The sequence below is a fragment of the Microcebus murinus genome, chromosome 24 (genome assembly GCF_040939455.1).
Source record: "Microcebus murinus isolate Inina chromosome 24, M.murinus_Inina_mat1.0, whole genome shotgun sequence".
NCBI lineage: Eukaryota > Metazoa > Chordata > Mammalia > Primates > Cheirogaleidae > Microcebus > Microcebus murinus.
Window position 1 is genome coordinate 29,779,197 of NC_134127.1, and position 20,963 is coordinate 29,800,159.

General features: G+C 45.6%; 1 protein-coding gene across 1 annotated transcript in view; it reads right to left on the reverse strand.

Moving 5' to 3' along the window:
* Nucleotides 1–4,531: 4,531 nt before the first annotated feature.
* Nucleotides 4,532–20,963, reverse strand: part of MYOM2 (myomesin 2) — a 64,417-nt gene continuing 47,985 nt past the window's right edge. The window contains exons 29-37 of the mRNA XM_012788800.3: nt 19,008–19,121; nt 18,721–18,808; nt 18,148–18,186; nt 12,157–12,262; nt 8,684–8,847; nt 8,396–8,432; nt 7,594–7,616; nt 7,014–7,069; nt 4,532–5,525 (exon numbers count right to left, since the gene is read on the reverse strand). Of these exons, the coding sequence (XP_012644254.2) occupies nt 5,208–5,525; nt 7,014–7,069; nt 7,594–7,616; nt 8,396–8,432; nt 8,684–8,847; nt 12,157–12,262; nt 18,148–18,186; nt 18,721–18,808; nt 19,008–19,121 (945 nt within the window). The 3' untranslated portion in view covers nt 4,532–5,207. The remainder of the gene's footprint in view (nt 5,526–7,013; nt 7,070–7,593; nt 7,617–8,395; nt 8,433–8,683; nt 8,848–12,156; nt 12,263–18,147; nt 18,187–18,720; nt 18,809–19,007; nt 19,122–20,963) is intronic.

Below are 20,963 nucleotides of genomic sequence, written 5' to 3' on the forward strand. Positions count from 1 at the left end.
CCCAAGGGAGCTTAAGGTCTCCGGGGCCAGAATCCTCAGAAGACGTCCCTTATTTCCTTCCTAGATCCTGAGTGTGCAAGTGGCAGTCCCTTCTGCTGTCCCAAACTGCCACCTGCTTGTGAAGGCCTTCTGCCTCCTCCATGAGCTCACCAGAGCTAGTTCCTTGGGTTTCGCTCCTTTCTGGGCCTGCTTTCCCCTGGTTGCAGCTGAGTCCTGAGAACTCAAATATGGCCTGTTTCCTAGTTTCCCACCTAGTGGGGGCTCAGAACCAGCTACCCCTTACCTCTGTGGGGAACTGTTTCTTTAAAGGTTTTTAATGGTTTGACAAGGCCGTGAAGACAGTGAAGACAGCAGAAGGAAGACACACAGTGACGGCTGCTCTGACAGCCAGGGGTGGAAGGGAGGGTGTGGCTCCTGCTACCCTGGAACCAGGAGATCGCCAAGGACTCACGACCTCTGCAAACTGTCCTGGACACGCGCAGGCCACAGGGCTGGGGTGCGTTTCCTCCCAGACGCCCACCAGGTGAGCCCAGCTGCATTCAGCCTTCTGTGTGTCTGCAGGTCAGGAGCTGAGATTCTGAATTTACTCATCTTCAAAACGAGAACGACAGAAATTATCATATCCGTAGATTTTAGGTCTGAGAAGTGCCTTAGAAAAACCTCTGAACTAGACGATCCTAACTGGAAGAGAAAGATTCCAAGAAATCACTGGGAAGGAGTCTCACAGGAAAGTTGAGACCCAAGATGAAAGCTGGCTGGCGGTGGAGGGGCAGGTGTGTTCAGGGATGCCAGGTGAGGCACATGAAATCCCTTTGGGCACACGAGTGGAGCTCAATTTGAAAACTGCGGATCCCACTTTTACCGATAAGGAAACTGAGGCACAGAAAAAGGAAATAGGATTTGCTGGAGGTTGCACAGCTAGGTTCTGACGGCCCCGGGACTAGAGCTGAATTAATTCCATTCTTCCCACTGCACGCTGGCTTAATAACCTCCGTACAGCAGTATATTCCTGTGTTTCCAGGAAAATAAGACAGGGTCTTATATTTATTTTTCCTCAAGAAGACACTCTAGGGCTTATTTTCAAGGGATATGATTTTTTTTTAAGTACGGTACAACAATCTACATTTATTCAAATAGAGTTAAGTCGTCGTCTTCTGGAACATCATAACTCTCCAAAACCCGAATTCCATCCTGAATTTCTTGCCACTCTACTTCTTTTGGAACCATCAGCCCCAATCTCTCATGTCGAGCACTAGAGCTCTCCTGGGGCGGATGAGAAGGGCTGCTCGTGTTCTTTCCCGCTCCGCCACGAAACGCATGGGCTATGCAGACGCGCTGCGCAGCCACGCCCGTCACTAGGGCTTATTTTCGGGGGTAGGGCTTATATTGCGCAAATGCTTAGAAATCCTGCTAGGGCTTATTTTATGGGTAGGTCTTATTTTCGGGGAAACACGGTAAAACAAAGGAAAGAAATGATATTTGAGTTGCTGGGGAAGTAGACTCACATTCTTAATAAAATAAAAGCAGACATGATTAACATGAATGATGAATCGGACCTGAAGTTGGGAGCCAGAGCTTATGGAGGAAGCTGAAAGGCTGTGATGCTTCTATTGTTGTTATCAAGTTGAACGGATTTGGAATCATCAAATTTTAATATTTAATATACTCTTCATTACACCTTCTATATGACTTTTTAATGCGCCCCCTTTGTTTTAAAAACATGATCATGATTCTACGGGTAAAATGATATCTAGGTAGGAGTTTAAGCCAGTGAAAAATGAGACTATTAAGGGTAATCTTTCATTCTGTTCATTATGTATATGCCTCAAAAAGGCAGTTAAAATTAACAAATAAAGACCCCGAGAGTTACCCATGCCTCGTCGCTATAAAATAAAGGGTGGGAGAAGTTTCCAACGCCCCCCAGATGCCGCTTCTCCCAAATATACAAACTAAAAAGATTCTTTTTTAAAAATCAGGGAGCAGAACAACGGTGGAGAAAATGTTCAAGGGCAAACCAGGACCCCTGGGTGCACACAGCTCCCGCAGACCCGGGACTCCCGGTTCGGGTCCTGCATCAGCACCCCGTGATGGCTCTGCAGTGCCGGATGCCTCGTGGGAAGATTTCCAGCGCCGTGATTTACCGCCTTGAAAAACGAGTGAGCCTGCCGCCTTTGGCATGTTTCCTCTCTGAAACACAGAATATTTAAAATGCACACCCAAACTTAATGTACAGATAGATCACACAGGTCTTTATGGCTTTGCTGATATAATAAGAGCCTTGTAATATCTCAGCAGGTATGTTTTATTCCTTCTAATCTGCAGCTACACGATTGCCTTCAGAGTGATCCACTATTTCCTGGAAACAGTAATTCTGCGGCCGGACCAGTCGTTGTGGCCAGGGTAGTGTGATGCCTTTAATAATCTTCCCTTCCTAAGTGATGTTGTTTGCATCAGAAAGAAGGATCTGGCCTGGCTGCGGGTGCAGGGGCTGGTCTCCCAGCGCCACCTAGAGGCCACGGGAGGCCACGCAGCCTGAGACCACCCTGGGGACCCTTGTCTCCTGGTTCATTCAATTTAGTAACAGGAGTTGCTAAAACACTACCACCCTTTGAGCACATAGTGTTGATCATTCAGTACCAATTTGATGGTGAGTACATGTGGGGCCCATTCTTCTGATCTTGTGTCGCCTCACTTTGGATAATGGGCTTAAGCTCAATCCAGGATAGTGTAAGCTGTGCTAGCTCGCTGTCGTTCTTGGTGCGTTCACCAGGGATTCGGGGGTTGGGGGCGGTAGTCCCACATCTGAGGGATGTGGTGAGCATTGTGGAGGGGAAGGATATACCTCTAACCCTTGCTAGGAAGAGGCAAAGATATAAAATGTAACCAAAATGTAAAAAAAAAAAACAAAGAAACATTTATCCAGCCGGGCAGGAGGGGGGAGGAGGGGATGGGTGTATACATACATAGTGAGTGCGATGTGCACTGTCTGGGGGATGGACACGCTTGAGGCTCTGACTCGAGGGGGGAGGGGAGGCAAGGGCAATGTACATAACCTTAACATTTGTACCCCATAATATGCTGAAATAAAAAAAAGAATTGCTAAAAGGCTGAGAATGACAGCATCTAAGGGTATGATTATCGTATGACTTTGCTCCAAAAGAGTGCCAAGAGGCCAGGTTGGGACCACTAGTGACATCCAGGCTGTGGACGGTGACCTCAGGTGTACCAGATGCTCTGGCTGGCGGGGGTGTTGAATGGAGGGGGCTGCACCTGTGCGGGGGCAGGGAGGACATGGGAGAGCTCTGTACCTTTCATTCCATATTGCTACGACCCTAAAACTGCTCCAAAAAAAATAAAGTCTGTTTTAAAATATTATGTGGCGGCCAGGCGCAGTGGCTCACGCCTGTCATCCCAGCACTCTGGGAGGCTGAGGCGGGCAGATTGCTCAAGCTCAGGAGTTGGAAACCAGCCTGAGCAAGAGCGAGAACCCATCTCTACTAAAAATAGAAAGAAATTAATTGGCCAACTAAAAATATATAGAAAAAATTAGCCGGGCATGGTGGTGCATGCCTGTAGTCCCAGCTACTCAGGAGGCTGAGGCAGGAGGATCGCTTGAGCTCAGCAGTCTGAGGTTGCCGTGAGCTAGGCTGATGCACTCTAGCCCAGGCAACAGAGTGAGACTCTGTCTCAAAAAAAATAATAATAATAATAATACGTGGCTTTAGGAAATTCACAACCATTTTAATCCTTCCCTGTGAACCATCATTGCTGAACAAAAAAACAATGACCATTGAAACCGAAAAATAGCAAATTCAGTTTAACTAAATAAAGGTTAAATATAGAAAAGTCTGTCTGCGTCTCCCTGCCAGGTATGTTTTTGGAAGTGCTATTCCGCTATGCGATCATAACAAACCCATTGCAACAGAGAAGGGAAGGGAATAATAAAAATAAAAGTCTTGCTGACACTCATTTTACAGCTATGGAAACATTCTCAGCTGGCTTTGCGTTATTAGGGACATATTTAAATTTCAGGATTTTTATGTTATTGCCTTAGAAAAATATAACAAAATATTATAAAATTTGGATTGGCCTTAACGACACAGAGAGATAAAGAATCCTTAACTGTCAGTGCTATATCTGTTATAAAGTAACTGTAAAACTAAAATGTCAAAATAGGATTTTTGTGCCAGAGGAAGTTCAGCCTCTTTCAAAACAAAGGAAGGAAAAGTTCAAAGAAAGGATATGTGAATCCTAAATGTGTTTTTTAACTGCACCAAGAGACCATAGTTCTGTAGTCAGCCAACTTTTAATTTTTCTTCCATGGGTACTACCATGACCGTTTCAAATGAGCGTCTTCTTTCTTTTAAAACCACTTCCGAATTAATTAGCACACTAAAAAAAGAAAAAAGCCACCTATACACTTTGTTTGCCTCTGCAGAGATTTTTAGATCCCAAATATAATCACCGGGCAACCTTTCTAATCCTCGCACAAAATGCACAGGTCTTGGCAGTCGTGCTGTGGTGGGTGCAGCCCTGGGCCGGCACGTGTTCCCTGGTCATGTTGAGGTCGGAGCTGCCAGAATGAGCTCTCCCGGGTGGGCGGGACTCCCTGGACCTTGTGCTCTGGGCTGTGCACACAGGGTCTGCTACCCGCTGTGCCTCTGCACCCTAACCCGTAATTAAACAGGCTAGGAGCGTAAGCAGACGGAGGTGGGGTGATTTGGTTCAGGAAAACCACAACAAGGTGCCTTTTAAGAGTTTTATTAGCCAGAAGCAAGAGAAAACAGAGTGCAACCAGGTAGCACATGCTTCAAAGGCTCCACCACGAGAATTTCAGAGCTGCTAGATGCTGCAGCCCCCAAAGAGCTCAACCGCAGCAGAACCGCAACTTCTGCAGACCGCCACACGCTACACACACCTGGGCCCACGGAAACGTTGGCACCGTCTGCAAACCGCTCACCTCCAAGTATCTGCCGTTCACCCTCCTGTGCACGAAAGTCGTTCAGTCTTGTGCAAAATATGGGCTTTTCCCCGTAAGCAGACATAAAATAACAATCACCAAATGCAAAAATTTAAAAGCGTAATATCTAAGCAACCACCTGCCCGCACACGAGGTCACGCTGGTCAGGGCCACACATCGGGAACAAGCACACGGCATTCCTGGGACTTTTAAAATTTCTATCTCCAGGCTAGGGAAAGAAATACTTTTATTCAGCTGGAGAGGAGGCGGAGGCCGGGATGAGCTTGGGTTTTGCCTGCTGGGGCAGGGCCACCTCGGGGATCTTCTCCCCGTGCTTGTACACGCTGACGGTGACATCGATCTTCTCGCCGCCGTACTTGTTCTTAACGCTCATGCTGTACTTGCCAGAGTCTTCGGAGGTCACGCCCTTGATGGTCATGCTGACAAACTTGGCCTGCTCCACCTTCACTGAGAAATGGTCGCTCAGCAGAATGTCCTGGTCGTTCTTGAACCAGACCACCTCTGGGTCGGGGCTTCCGAACACCGTGCAGGTCAGGTTCAGGGTCTTCAGGGAGAAAGGTGGGCAGAGAAGGAAGAGTCAGAAAAGGAGAAACGGTGTGACCTCCCTGGACGGCGTGCCTTAGCCACACGTGGTGACACGTCTGTCACCCACTCTGTCGGTGAGCCTTCCGCCCTGAACAGCACAGGACAGGGGCCCGCCAGGTGTGAACAGGTCACTGTGGGGGCACTCACAAGAAAAATCGGTGATAATCTGTCCTGTTTATTCTCAGTTGTAAGCCTCAATTGATTAAAGAATTGGAAGGCAGGCCAGATGCAGTGGCTTACACCTGTCACCCCAGCACTCTGGGAGGCCGAGGCGGGAGGATCATTCTAGCTCAGGAGTTCGAGGCCAGCCTGAGCAAGAGCAAGACCCCGTTTCTACTAAAAATAGAAAGAAATTAGCTGGACAACTAAGAATATATAGAAAAAATTAGCCGGCCATGGTGGCGCATGCCTGTCGTCCCAGCTACTCGGGAGGCCGAGGCAGGAGGATCACTTGAGCCCAGGAGTTTGAGGTTGCTGTGAGCGAGGCTCACGCCATGGCACTCTAACCTGGGCAACAGAGTGAGACTCTGTCTAAAAAAAAAAAAAAAGAATTGGAAGGTAATGAAGTCTGCAGTTTACAGTAGAAAACTTTAGCTTATTTCTAAATTCCCTCAATATTTAGACATGTGGGTCCCTTTCTCCAGCTCCTCTGGCAAACCCAGAGAGGATATTGTCTCATAACCAGCAAATGCAACCTGGACCTGTGGTTAAAACACATTCACAGCATGTGATACAGTAACTCGACTGCTAATTTCTCAGTTATGTCTTTATGATGACGAGACCATGCTTGTTCAGCCTCAGAAGCTCATGGGCTTTCCTTAGCCACTAAAAGAGAGGTCTATAGATGTTTGCATTTTGGCCTAATAAGATTCTTCCTGGTATCTACGTCCCCATGACGTTGAGTTGGAATCACTGAAGCGAACGGAGAAGTACTGAATAGATATCAATGATCCTACTGGCAGGCGACACATTAAAACTCCAACAAGTGGTTGCCATTACGCGCTGCAAAATGGCCTTGGGAACTGGGACAGGGATTTTTTTTTCTGTCATTTTATAAAAGCTTCCCATTTCAGGTTGGAAGCCGGTGGCTTGCACCTCGCACAGGTAGCCGGGGGATGGGCTGTGGCACCTGCTCCCGGTGCGGCAGCTCCTCTGAACAAAGGGACACTGAGGACCCCCCACCCGGGAGGTGCCTGGGCCACACGTGGTCCCAAAGACACTGCCTGTGGATCCTGCATGTTAGGGTGCTCTGTCCCTTGACACGGAGTTCATCAGAGGCAGGCAGATAAGGGAAGGCAGTTGGGAAGCCCGAGTCCCCTGTGGGTGGGGTGAGCACACACTGCACTCAGAACCCCTCCCCAGGTGCCCCGTCTCTGTGCGCAAGAGCAGGGCTGCACTGTGCAGTGCTTAACCCCTCGCTTGTCCTAGCTCCGCTGTGAGCTCCTACCTTTCCTTCCATGATGGTCACCACGTCAGGCAAACCGCCAACCACCCTGCCGCGATCTGCAACAAGGAAGCAACTCGGTTAAGACACACAGCCCTGAAGGTCCTGAGCAGGCGCCTTGGGCACCGGGAACGGCGGGGAGGAGCTCGCGCTCTCCTGGGAGAGGCCCGAGGGGAAGGTCACATGTTACACTGAGGGTAACCCACAGTGAGGAAATCATTGATCCCACGCACGGCAGGTTGTGAGAGTCTGTGGGAAGGATGGGACGAGAGCCAGTCTCTGAGCGGGAAGGATTGGCCAGGGACCGAGGGCGGGAAGGGCTGCCTGTGCCCTGGCCAAGCAGACGGGGGAGGGTCCTGAGCCCCCAGGGGCAAAGGGTGGCGGGGCTGAAGCTGGGGGTGGCCAGAGCAGCAGTCTGAGACGTGCCCACTCGGGCAGGACGCCAGTGTTGGAGGTGCCGCCCAGTGAGGCGGGAAGGTTGCGGGTGAGTACTTAACACACAAGATCAAGGCCCCAAAATCTGGGCCCTTATGCCCCGTGCCCGACAATGCATCATTCTTATTACAGTCTCACGTGCACTTACTCTTCTCTGCAAAAGCAGCAGCCCTAAAGAGTAAAGGGGGCGGAAAGGAGAGAATAAAATGAGAATTAGGAAAGAGCTTCGGACAAAAACGCACGACACACTCTCGCATTCGCTAGTGGTGGGGGCAGAAGAGAGAAGGGCGTGGTGGCTTTCTCCTAGAAGAGCGAGTTCGGAGCGCAGGATCTGAGGACCTACATCTGTATAGTTTCCCGTAGGCTGCCCGTGATGAGGGGGAAAACATCCTGATACCCAGATGTCAAAACCCACAGAGAGGTTTCACATCCAAACTCATAGGTGGAAGAGATTTAATCTTTTTTCCACCAAATTCACCAGATTGCACTGGAAACTTCTAGCTACTTTTGAAATTGTCCGTTTCTGATTTATCCAACTTATCTCTTCACCTGATGAACAAATATTTGTTGATTAACCCTGCATGGGCCAGAGACTGTTTTCAGGCTTGGATATGCTAAAACTCAGGCACACATTTGAAAATCCCAAATTATTCTTTAAAAGGTTGCTCTCTAGGATGTGTTGCCAAGATTATGATGATTTTAGGAATTCTTCATTTTAGCTGTTTAAAATAATCCAGGGTTATTATGACTCCAGAGAGTTAATTTACAAATGCATTTCTGGTTTTGGAGAATGCCTGACCTTCTACATGTCAAAATAATTAAATTGCCATCTTTATCCCAGAAACAGCAGACTCTGGGTCACCGAGGCATCTATACATATTCCCACATGCGGCCAAAATGGCTTGGGGCGAACTGGACCCTTGCATGATATGATAATATGAAAATCTTACTTGAGTTGCTGGAATTCTGCAAATGCTTCATCAAAAGCTGCAAGGAAATAGTTCATATGTTACTAACCGCTGCAATGTTCAGCTTTTGTTGATTCACTGCAATATCCTACAAGCAAATGTAGTTAATGAAAACTGATAAACACCTAACTAAATACACTGATTACTCAGAAATTATTTTCTCTGAATGCAAACCACAGAATCAGATTGTATTCTAATATACACCATCCCTGTCAGCACCCAAATGTCTCTGTAAATCCAGAGTTATCAGATGCCAAAGAGTGACTCTACCTTGCCCAGACAGGTCCAGCGAGCGCTGGTGATTGCTTTTGCCGTCAAAAATCTCAAAGGTGTATTTCCCCTTGTCCTTCTCCGTGGGCTCGCAGATCTGCAACCAGGCCATCTCCTCGCTGCCTCCTATCCGCATGTGCTCGCTGGACGGAATCTTGGCATCTCTTTGGAAAAAGTAACAGGACACACTTGATTTAGGGTCTCTGCATTACCCGCACGGTACCCACAGGGCAATGTCATGCCTGTCTGGGCGGGAAGCCTTTTCTAACTAGCTGATACTAACATCAAAACAGAGCTTTTGTCTGGGTGCGGTGGCTCACACCTATAATCCTAGCACTCTAGGAGGCCGAGGCGGGAGGATCGCTCAAGGTTAGGAGTTCAAAACCAGCCTGAGCACAAGAGCGAGACCCTATCTCTACTAAAAAAAAAATAGAAAGAAATTAATTAGCCAACTAAAAATATATAGAAAAAATTAGCCGGCATGGTGGTGCATGCCTATAGTCCCAGCTACTCGGGAGGCTGAGGCAGGAGGATTGCCTGAGCCCAGGAGTCTGAGGTTGCTGTGAGCTAGGCTGACACCACGGCACTCTAGCCCAGGCAACAGAGTGAGACTCTGTCTAAAATAAATAAATAAATAAAAACAGAGTTTTCTGTCGATTAACAAATGGACTGACTATATCAGTAACTCATATCTGAAAACCTCCCAAAATTAAATGATACTTAATTTTTAAACATATACTATTACTTATTATATACGTGGCACTTTGAAATACTCTCTACAGTATGGGAATTCCTCAAAAAATTGAAAATAGAACTACTGTATGATCTACCAATTGCACTTCTGGGAATATACCCGAAGGAACCAGAGGCAGGGTCTTAAAGAGATATTTGCACACCCACAGTTTTAGCAGCACTGTTCGCAACTGCCGAGAGAAGGGAGCCGCCCAAGTCTGCCCTGGCAGATGAGTGGATAAACAAGAAGCAGTCCATGCATGTAGAGAAATATCATTCAGCCTTAAAAATAATATGTGGGTTTTTTGTGTTTTTTTTGAGACAAAGTCTCACTGTGTTGCCCCAGGCTCAAGTGCCATGACATCAGCCTAGCTCACAGCAACCTCCAACTCCCGGGCTCAAGCAATCCTCCTGCCTCAGCCTCCCGAGTAGCTGGGACTACAAGTGTTAGCCACCATGCCCGGCTAATTTTTTCTATTTTTAGTAGAGATGGGGTCCCGTTCTTGCTCAGGCTAAAACAATAATATGTTTTACAGTTCCAAATATCTGAGTGCCATCTAGACTCTGCCTCCCCTCCACCCCCCGTGTGAGGGGAACGGTGGATAAAAGCGGAAATTCCCAAATGGAGAAGACGGGATTCAGTAATTCTGACCTCCTGCAAGAAGAGCCCTCAACATGGCCCAGCTGGAGGATGTATAGGATCGAACCACCTTTGCAACTGCTTTCCTAACAGGGAACAGCAGGAACGCAGGTGGGGGCTGGAGACAGCCTGTGCCTTCTGAGAGAGCCTCTCGCCCTGGGGAGCTTTCCAGGAACCCCCTGGGGAGGGTCCCACCAGCTCCCCAGCCCCCATCCAGCCTTGGGGACTCGGTGAGGGCAGAGGTGCCCAGGGCGGTGTATGAGACACCACAGGCTCCTCTCCCCCGGCAGCCCAAGGGTGCATTGCGATGTCAGGGGAGCGTTTGCCCCACCAGACCTGTGCACGTGCCGTCTCCCAAGTTAGATTAAAATACACATCCTGCGGTCGAAGCTTGCTATGTTCTTCCTTCTATAAAGACACTACGAAATTTTCTGTAGTTTCTGAGATATATCCGACGCTTAAGTGGTCAATACCTCCACAATCCGAGGTCTCCCGCCCTGTCCAGATGATAGATGAATTTCACCTTTGAGCAAGAGAACAGCGTCCTTTTTCCGAAAAGTGTTTTTGCTGAGTCCCTCTCTGCTGGCTCCTAACTCACACTGAATATGTTTCCAACCCTTCCCGTAGAAAGTGGCATTTTCTACGTTCCTTGATAGATGTCTCGGCATTTTAACTGAAGAACGATCGCCTTTGCTTACGCTCGCATTTCACACGACTCTCTCGCTGTGCTCTATCGATTCCGTGTCACCCATTAAAGCAAAAAACTCCAGCGTCCACAGGGCGAGCCTCCAGCTACCGAGTCCCTGGCTTCACAGATTTCGTGAAGTGGGTCGCTTGTCAACAAGCCAAATTATATTTCAACAAATTACTCTGTCTCCAATTGATATCTAATAAAAGCTCATTTAATAGCCAAATAGTGAGATATACCCAGATATTATAGTTTAGTTATAGAATATAACTGCATAATAGAATGTGTAGTGTAAAATAGAGTTCAATATTGTTTAATAGTCAAATAGGACTAAAAGTTATGTACTTTTAGATGAAAAAGAAGAAATAAGAATCATTACTTTAAAAAATTTTTTTTGTTTTAATTTGTCTGGGTTTGTTTGTTTGTTTGTTTGAGACAGAGTCTGACTCTGTTGCCTGGGCTAGAGTGCCGTGGCGTCAGCCTCGCTCACAGCAACCTCAGACTCCTGGACTCAAGCAATCCTCCTGCCTCAGCCTCCCGAGTAGCTGGGACTACAGGCACGCACCACCATGCTCGGCTAATTGTTTCTATATATATATTTTAGTTGGCCAATGCTAAGAAATTCTCCAAAAGGAACAGGCAGAGAGATAAAATCCACCCACTCCCATCAATCCTCAGTCCCTTACGCCCCACCCCACATACAGCAGCCCCTCCCCCACCAGGGTGGGAAGCAGCGTCTGCGATGAGACACCTCAGTGCTGCTGCATCGCAGCATTCAAACATCACACCCTTCAGTAAGGGCCTCTCCAAATGGCCGCCCGCAGGTTAGGACGCACTGCCACCACCAAATGAGTTTCAGCAAACTAGTCAGCCAATTAATTTCTTTCTATTTTTTTAGTAGAGACGGGGTCTCACTCTTGCTCAGGCTGGTTTTGAACTCCTGACCTTGAGTGATCCTCCCACCTCTGCCTCCCAGAGTGCTCGGATTACAGGCGTGAGCCACCTCGCCCGGCCAAGAATCATTACTTTTAATGACTGGCTTGTTGTGGTCTGTTTACTTTTAATCAAGTCCATCAGGGAACCGACAGACAGAAAAGGCAGAGCCTGCTTGTGAAGCATCATTTCTGCCTTGACTGTCTGCCTGCAGCAAGTAAAACGTGGGTTATGAGTAGAACCACCTTTGGTAAGCTCAGGACACTGGAGAAACTTGCCTCTAACACCTTCAGGCATTTCTTTCTCTTCCTCTTTCTTCCAAGCCCTCTCCACTGCCAGGATGGCTCCCTGCCCTGAGCCAAAGGGGGTCACGATTGCTCACAATTGTATCATTTTGAGGGAGTGGTAGTGCCCCGTTGTGTCCCAGCCCTGGACTGCCCCGTCCAGGGTGCAGCCACTGCCAACTGCGCACACACTTACTTGTGATACCAATTCACCTTCATTTCCTCTGTGAAGTACTTCATGAAACACTGGAGTCTTATTCCTTCCGGGGTGCAGAGCACTTTCAGTGGAGAAGCAGACATTCCTGCAGAAGACAAAACACTCAGACCTGAGAAAAGCAACCTGTGCTGTGTTCTCGGGGCAGGCGCTACGCCGGCCAGCAGGGAGCACCCGTCTCCCGTGTGTGTTAGGGTCAGCCGGCCACAAAGCCTTGTGTTTGCTTCCCCCGCCGTGTCCATTTATTAAACAGCCACTTGCCATGGCAGAATTATTAGAAAAGCTCTTTGCAGAATACTGTGAGAGACACATAATTGTTTAAAAAGAAAAAAAGAAAGAAAGAAACCAATATCTGCCCATTATCAGTTTGCCTTAAGAGGAGACAAAGTAGTATAAGTAACAATGTAACAATGCAAATGCTACATGAATTGCTCCAGGTCTCCAGCATGGAAGAGAATCAGCAAAACGGAATTAGCAGAAATGTTCTAGGTAGGAGGCAAGGAGATGGTAGAAACAGGGCTGGTCATTCAAGACAAGTGAAAATTGGATCTGAGGAAAGAGGGCAGAAACCATAGGCAATAAGAAAAAATTTAAAAATGAGAACACACGTAGTGTGTTTGGAGTACAAATTTAGACTGATTTGACTAGGTAGATGGGCCAGGGTGAGAGTCAGAAAAGGAGCAGGTTAGGAAGCAACAGCTCTGAGTTTGAAGTAGAGATTGTTATTAGATACGCCACCTTAGAGAATTTACGTGAACTTACCGTGTTTCCTTACCTGGAAAATTATACTATATAATAGCAAAGATAAAGGAATGTAACATGATTGCAAACAGTTGGTGAGGATGTTATGGCAAAGAGGCTTTTGGAATAGCATTTCTTAATTTTGGTAAGCAACCTGTAATTTATATTGTGAATATTAAAACTATTCATAGTGTTCTACATAGTGATTGCACTTCTAGGAATTCACCCAAATGAAATATTCCTAAATATTGAAAAAGCCTCTCCTTGCCCACATATGTGCATTGTACAGTTATTTATACTGAAGAAAAATGTTAATATTGCAATAAAGAAGAGTTTAAGCCATGGTACTGTGTGATTCCATGAAATATTATGCAATGATTGGAAAAAAGAAATATAAATCTATATAAAACAAAGAAAATTATTATAAAATGTGGGGGGGGAACAGTAAACTATTTATGACTCCTATTATGTAAAGGAATAGAAATTGAGATAAAAATGGCCACGATGGTGATGTTCTTTGTTTTCATTTATTCTTAAATGCACATAGAGTAAGAAAGAACTTCCCCTAAAAAGTAAATAAAAAGAAACCCCCTCCATGGAAGCTGAGCAAAAGGCGGAGAGGACAGACAGGCGTGGACTCCCAGCTTCAGGCCTGAGCTGCAGGAATTATACTGACTGGCCAAACGTTGACTTGTGAGTTGTGTTCCTACTTTCTGGACTTACATCAACTGCGTCTTTATTAAGATAGACTTCTGAAGGCTTAAGCAGTGCTTATCTTTTTATTATACAAAATTTAACCAGGTTGATATTTAATCCATGCAATATACCATGCCAAAAATGAATTCTGCCATTTGTGTTTCTGTTTTGCCAGCTGATTTTTTAACTTATTTGATTAAATACTTTTAGAATTCTATAAATGTTAAGTATGAAGGTGTATTCCTTAAGCTTGGTCTCCTTCATAGAACACTTCAGATATTTTCACAAAATTGCAAGATTACCAATGTTAAAGAATTGTGTGGGTAAAGTCTTAGAAATGATAAATATCCCGTAGTGAAGAGACCATTCTGCAGGATTTCAGAAGCAATGCCAGACTCCTGACCTAGCGGTAGATTTAGGTTAATAAGTCTATTCTGCTTACTAGGCAACTGAATGAACTGGGATCAACTGTGCAACTTCCCTGTGACACAAATTTTCACATAAATATTCTACGTAAGCTCTTCTAAGACTCTGCAAACATAAAGGCAACCCAGAGAATGGGGGAAAGTATTTGCAAATCATATATCTCATAGGGGATTAATATCCAGGATATAAAGAGGACGACTAAAACACAACAATCAAAAAGTAACCTGATTCCAAATGGGGCAAAGGACATGGAGAGAAATTTCTCCAAAGAAGATGGACAATGGTCAATGGCATGTGAAAAGATGCTCAACATCCCTAATCATTAGAGAAACACAAATCAAGACTACACAAATGAGATACCACCTCATGCCCTTTAGGTTGGCTACCATCAAAATACAGAAGACGACAAGTGTTATCAAGGACCCGGGAAACTGGAAACTTCGTGCTCTGTCAGTAGGAATGCAAAATGGTGCAGCTGTCGTAGGAAACAGTACGGCAGTTCCCTAAAAACTTTAAAAATAGAATTACCGTATAAAATTACCATGTGATGCAGCAACTCTATTAATACTTCTGGGTATGTATCCAAAAGAACTGAAACCAAGATCTTAAAGAGATATCTGTATAGCCAAATTCATAGCAGCAGAATTCGGGATAGCTAAACCGTGGAAGCAACCCACGTGTCCTTCCTCAGACGAATGCATGAATAAAATGTGCCATTTGCCTGACTGTTACTCAGCCTTGACACGGAAGGAAATCCTAGCACATGCTACACAATGGATGAACCTTGAGGACATCATGCTACGTGGAATAGGCCAGGCACAAAAGGACAAATACTACATACTTCCACTTCAATGAGGCACCTAGAGTAATGGAATTCACAAGGACAGAAAATAAAACGAGGTTGCCAGAGGCTACAGGGAGGGGCGATAGGGAGTGTTTAATGGATATAGAGTTTCGGTTTAAGATGAAAAGAGTTCTGGAGATAGATGGTGGAGACGCTTGCACAACAAGGTGAATATATTCAATTTTTCTGAATTGCACACTTGAAAATGGTTAAGAGAGTAAAGCTTATGTTGTGTACATTTGCCACCATAAAAAATAAATAAATCAAATAAACAGGGGCTGGGCATGGTGGCTCACACCTATAATCCTAGCACTCTGGGAGGCCGAGGTGGGTGGATCCTTTGAGCTCAGGAGTTGGAGACCAGCCTGAGTAAGAGTGAGACCCAGTCTCTACTAAAAATAGAAAGAAATTAATTGGCCAACCAAAATATATAGAAAAAATGAGCCGGGCATGGTGGCGCATGCCTGTAGTCCCAGCTACTCGGGAGGCTGAGACAGGAGGGTTGCTTGAGCCCAGGAGTTTGAGGTTGCTGTGAGCTAGGCTGATGGCACTCTAGCCCAGGCAACAGAGTGAGACTTTCTCTCCAAAAACAAACAAAAAACAAATGAATGTTGAGTTCTCAGTGCATTTTGTTAAATGCAGTTAATGGAGGTACATAAAACTGGTATATAAATATATAAATTCTCCTTTTAGTGATAATCCTTATCTGCCTTCTATCTCTCCTACATTGTTCTACTTCTGAGAAACTAAATTTATGATCCTCTGATAACCAAAGAAGATTCTATAAGCAGCAGCTATAGCTGAAGGACTCTGACAGGCAACCCAGAAGTGAGCATTTTTTACCCACTGACCCCCGACTCTCACATTTTGATCATTGATGCTTTCAAGAAGGAAGATTTTTGATCAAGAGGAGGAAATGAGGAAAGGAAAGAACTTTCATTTGAGGAATGTGAGGCCTTTCCAATGATCAGCCCAGAGAGACATTAAAACTAGACCCCAATCACACCCCACTGCCTCCCTAGAGTGACACATTCAGCTCTTGAAGCTGCTTCCTTTTGCCACCAATAGCTATCAATTAACCTGACAATGCCACACACTATAGCTCAGTGATGCATAGCCAATAACTAATCAATGTTAATTCTGTAAGTCAGTGAGAGTTCCTGATACTCCCTGCCCTCCTCCTTTGGCCGTTACAAATCCACTTGCAGCGTCTGCTAACAGGAGTGTGGACTCAGCAACCTGAGTCTCTGCTCCCAGCTTGCAACCCACCAGCTTGGCCCGAATAGACGCTCTCATATTAATCTTGCCTCAGCGTCTTCCTTTCGGGCTGACAGCTGAACCGGGACAAACTGTGCATGATCTCACTTATATGCAGGATCTACGAAAGTCAAACTCACAGAGACAGAGAGTAGCAGGGTGGGTGCCAGGGCTCGGGGAGAGGGAGGGATGTGGGGGAGGGGAGATGTTGGTCAAAGTGAGCCCCGTTTCACTGGAGGAATCGGTGTTAGGTCTACTGCACTGCGTGGTGACCACGGTCAACACTAATGTATTGCATGTTTCAAAATTGCTAAAAGAATAGATTTTTAAAGTTCTCACCATAAAAAAATAAATGATGAGTATGTGAGGTGATGGATACGTTACTTAGCTCGATGGAATCTTTCTACAATGGATCAAAACACCACATTGCACCTCATAAAACATACCCAATTATTTTTCTGTCAATTAAAAATAAATAAATATTTTTCTAAAAAGGAGTGAAGTCACTTTTAAAGGGCTTCATTTAGTTTCCTACAGTGGCCAGCTTGTCTGTGAAGTGGTATTTGGTCCATTAATGATCAACGAGAGTAAAACTCATACGAAATGTATCATTTCGATGAAGCAAAAAGCAGAAAGAAATAAAGTTCACTTTATAGAGATGTTCTGTGAAAGCAATAAAAAGTCAGCATAAAATGGTTTTCACAAGAATGCCAGAGAGGCCGGGTGCAGTGACTCACGCCTGTAATCCTAGCACTCTGGGAGGCCGAGGCGGGCAGATCGCTCAAGGTCAGGAGTTCAAAACCAGCCTGAGCATGAGTGAGATCCTATCTCTACTAAAAATAGAAAGAAATTAATTGGCCAACTAAAATATATAGAAAACGTTAGCTGGGCATGGTGGCCCATGCCTGTAGTCCCAGCTACTCGGGAGGCTGAGGCAGGAGGATCATTTGAGCCCAGGAGCTTGGGGTTGCTGTGAGCTATACTGATACCGCAGCACTCTAGCCTGGGCAACAGAGTGAGACTACCTCAAAAAAAGAAAAGAATGCCAGAGAAACTATTGAGACAAGAGGGTAGCTTGGGACGAAGAGATGAGTTTTCTTCTGGTCAGGGTCCAACTCTCCTGGCTGCATACCCAGTTAAACCACCTGACTGGCCGGGATTTCACTACATGCTCTGAAGGTATAAATCAGGTGACCTCTCGAGAGCCCACAGTGATTATAATTGTATAATGGTTAGTACCAAAGCACTATGCAACTATAAGCTATCGTTATCAAATTAATAGCTGATATCTTCGTTCTCATAGTTTCCACAGAAGGCCCATTGTGGAGGGAGAATCTGTTTGCAAAGCTAACACGGTTTAACAGGTAAGACGCAAAGTGAGAGGCTGAATGATTTACCATTGCTATCCACGCCAACGGCAACGGCGCCCAAAGTAGTCATCCCAGTTAACCTAAGGCAAAGTGGACTGGAGTCCACACGGGGCTTTTTTTTTTTTTTTTTGAGACAGAGTCTCACTCTGTTGCCCAGGCTAGAGTGCTGTGGCGTCAGCCTCGCTCACAGCAACCTCAGACTCCTGGGCACAAGTGATCCTCCTGTCTCAGCCTCCCGAGTAGCTGGGACTACAGGCATGCGCCACCATGCCCGGCTAATTTTTTTTCTATATCTTTTTAGTTGTCCGATTAATTTCTTTCTATTTTTAGTAAAGACGGGGTCTCACTCTTGCTCAGGCTGGTTTCCAACTCCAGGATTACAGAGCGCCAGGATTACAGGTGTGAGCCACGGTGCCCAGCCCACATGGGGCTTCTTAAAGCAAACCACAGACTCTAACCATGATGCTGGAAAGTGAGTTAAGAAAAAGTGTCACCAGGCAGCCAGTAACCGTCCTGCCTTGTAATCCAGGGCCTGGCACGGGACGCACACTGTGGTTCCTCTGCAGTGGTGACGCCCATCTCAGGAAATAGTGACGCTAGCACCCAAAGTGACTTGAAAATCAGAAGGCATTTACTTACCGCAGACTCTACTCATTGCCAAAATGATATCCTCATACACTAAAAAAGGAGAAGGGAGAAAGTTGCCATTAGGGTGTATAATTTTAACAGAAAGCAGCATTTTCCGCGTTTAATTAAATTGATACAGGAAATTGTGATGTTCGTTTGAAAGATCATGTTAAAACAGCAATATTTATCCATAAAAGGCTGATGTGTGCAATAAATCCTACTCACCTATTCACTCTTTAAACAAGGAACAAGAACATTTCACTCAACATAAATCCAACTATACATTTAATTGAATCACTGCAACAGTGTGTCAATCATTTTTAGCTGCATTAGTAATGGGATAAAACTTGGCTTTGGATAATGGGCTGAAATGGCATTTCGCATTGGCCCAAAAGAATATCATACATACATTTTTCTGAAACATTGGAAAGCTTTGAATGCAACTAAAGAACAAATACAGTTTCCTCTACAGTGTTACAACTAAAGAAACAAAGTGCTATATGACTAAGGACATGGACAAAAGTGTCCTATCCCATCAGCAAAATGAATTTCTCTTCAGAAGCTCCAAGATGTCCTGTTTGTTACCTTTGCCAGCAATTTCGAGGACAGAAGCGTCCTGGCCTCTCTCATCCTTCAAGGTGGCCTTGTATTCACCATGGTCCTTCTTTGACAGCTACAGACAAAACAAATCATCCCACATTGACATAAAATCAATACCCCAACATAATGATAGATGCTAATGCAATGTCTTTGCAAATCCTGGAAATTCAGGATGCAAATTGGAAGAATGCAAAGTTTATTTACAAGTTATTTGAAAGCACTATTTTTTTTTTTTGCTTGGACTCTGCTTTGTTTTATTCCATATGTGATACCTTTGGTATAAGGAGCTCACAGACCCCTTTCTCCAAGTCAGGCACTTTGTCTGTTTCGTAGAGAACATCGTCCTTGAGCCATTTGAAAACTGTTTCTCTCTTGGTATTTGCAACCTGTGAGACAGAAATCTAAAGTTTAGTATGTGAATCCCCCTGACTCGTAAGGAAAAAAAAAAAAAAAGTCGATTCGGATTTTAAATCACAGACCTAAAAAAAAAGAATCAATTTTTATTATGTGTCAGACAGAGGCTCATGGAAAAGCTGTCACTTCCAGTAAGGGCGAATGCATTTCTAAATCCCAGCATCTAAAATGATTAAACCCTGGCAGGTGCACAGGGAAGGACCGCCGATTCTCAGCCTATGAAATTAGAGGCGTAAAGATCTTTTCGTTTACATGAAATGTCGCTAATAAAGACAAGGCATAAGCAATGTATTTTAGGATTTGCAAATAATACAGAATACCCTTAGAGATCTCTAAAGCTATTTAGCGGCTGATTTTTTGGCAATATGACATTTCAGATGCATGGACACAGAGGAGGTGAAACCGTCCCCAGATCAGCCCCCTGGGGATGAGGACCTTCCTGCACTGAAATTCCTCACAGTCCAGTCACTGGCAGTAGCTTGCATTAGACACAAAGCTTTTCAGAATTCCCGGGATGGGCGAGCATTACAGTTGGCACGCTCTGAGGTACGTGTCTTAGGGAGGAGGAGGAATTCTGATTCCGTATAATGGAGCGTGGGGTGGCACTGGATTACAGGAGAAGATAATTCTGCATCTGCATCCCATATGGATGCAACAAAAGTGACTTCAGGCTGGGTATGGTGGCCCACGCCTATAATCCTAGCATTCTGGGAGGCCAAGGCTGGCTCGAGGTCAGGAGTTCGAAACCAGCCTGAGCAAGAGCGAGACCCCGTCTCTACTATAAATAGAAAGAAATTAATTGGCCAACTAAAAATATATAGAAAATATTAGCCGGGCATGGTGGCGCATGCCTGTAATCCCAGCTACTCGGGAGGCTGAGGCAAGAGGATTGCTTGAGCCCAGGAGTTTGAGGTTGCTGTGAGCTAGGCTGACGCCACAGCTCTCTAGCCCAGGCAACAGAGTGAGATTCTGTCTCAAAGAAAAAACAAAAATGACCTCAATGACTAAAAAATCACAAGCAATCACATAGCGTGATAAGTTCTGCTAGTGGAGTGGTGCAACATCTTCTAGAATTTCCAGGTGCTCTGTGGGAATTGTCTCGATTATTGACAACACCAGAATGTAATCTTCATAATGCAGGATTTTGTCTATTTTGCTGACACTAGTCCCCTGCAGCCCAGCAGCTTGCTGGGCACAGAGAAGTCACTCCATAAGTGCGTGGGGCACAGATGCAGGGGCGTGTCCCATTGGCGCCGAAAGCAGGATCCTCCTTCCAAAGTCAGAACCGCTCCTTGAAAACTCCTAGAATGGACCAAAGCCACCACGAGACTCCAGCAGAGGAGCTCTGCCATCCAGCGTTCAAAGTTGTGTCCATCTTCTGTGCCGATCCAATCTCCTGCCATCTCCTGACCCCACTCCCTCCTCTATTCTCTTCTGCAAAGGCTAAAACGTTGTCGGTCACCGTGTGCTAAATAAAAGCCTCCCCACTGGCCTTCACCTGCTGTTTTCCAAAACAAATATCCTCAGCTAATGAGTTTGTCTTGCAGGTGGTCGTTCTTATTCCCTTAAATAACTCATGTGTCTCTTTTCTGAACTCCCTCAACTTCTCTCCACCTCTCTTTAAAATATAGGCACCTAAGCCAGGCACAGTGGCTCAAGCCTGTAATCCTAGCACTCTGGGAGGCCGAGGCAGGAGGATTGCTTGATCTCGGGAGTTTGAGACCAGCCTGAGCAAGAGTGAGACCCCATCTCTACCATAAATAGAAAGAAACTAGCCAAACAATTAAAAATAGAAAAAATTAGCCGGGCATGGT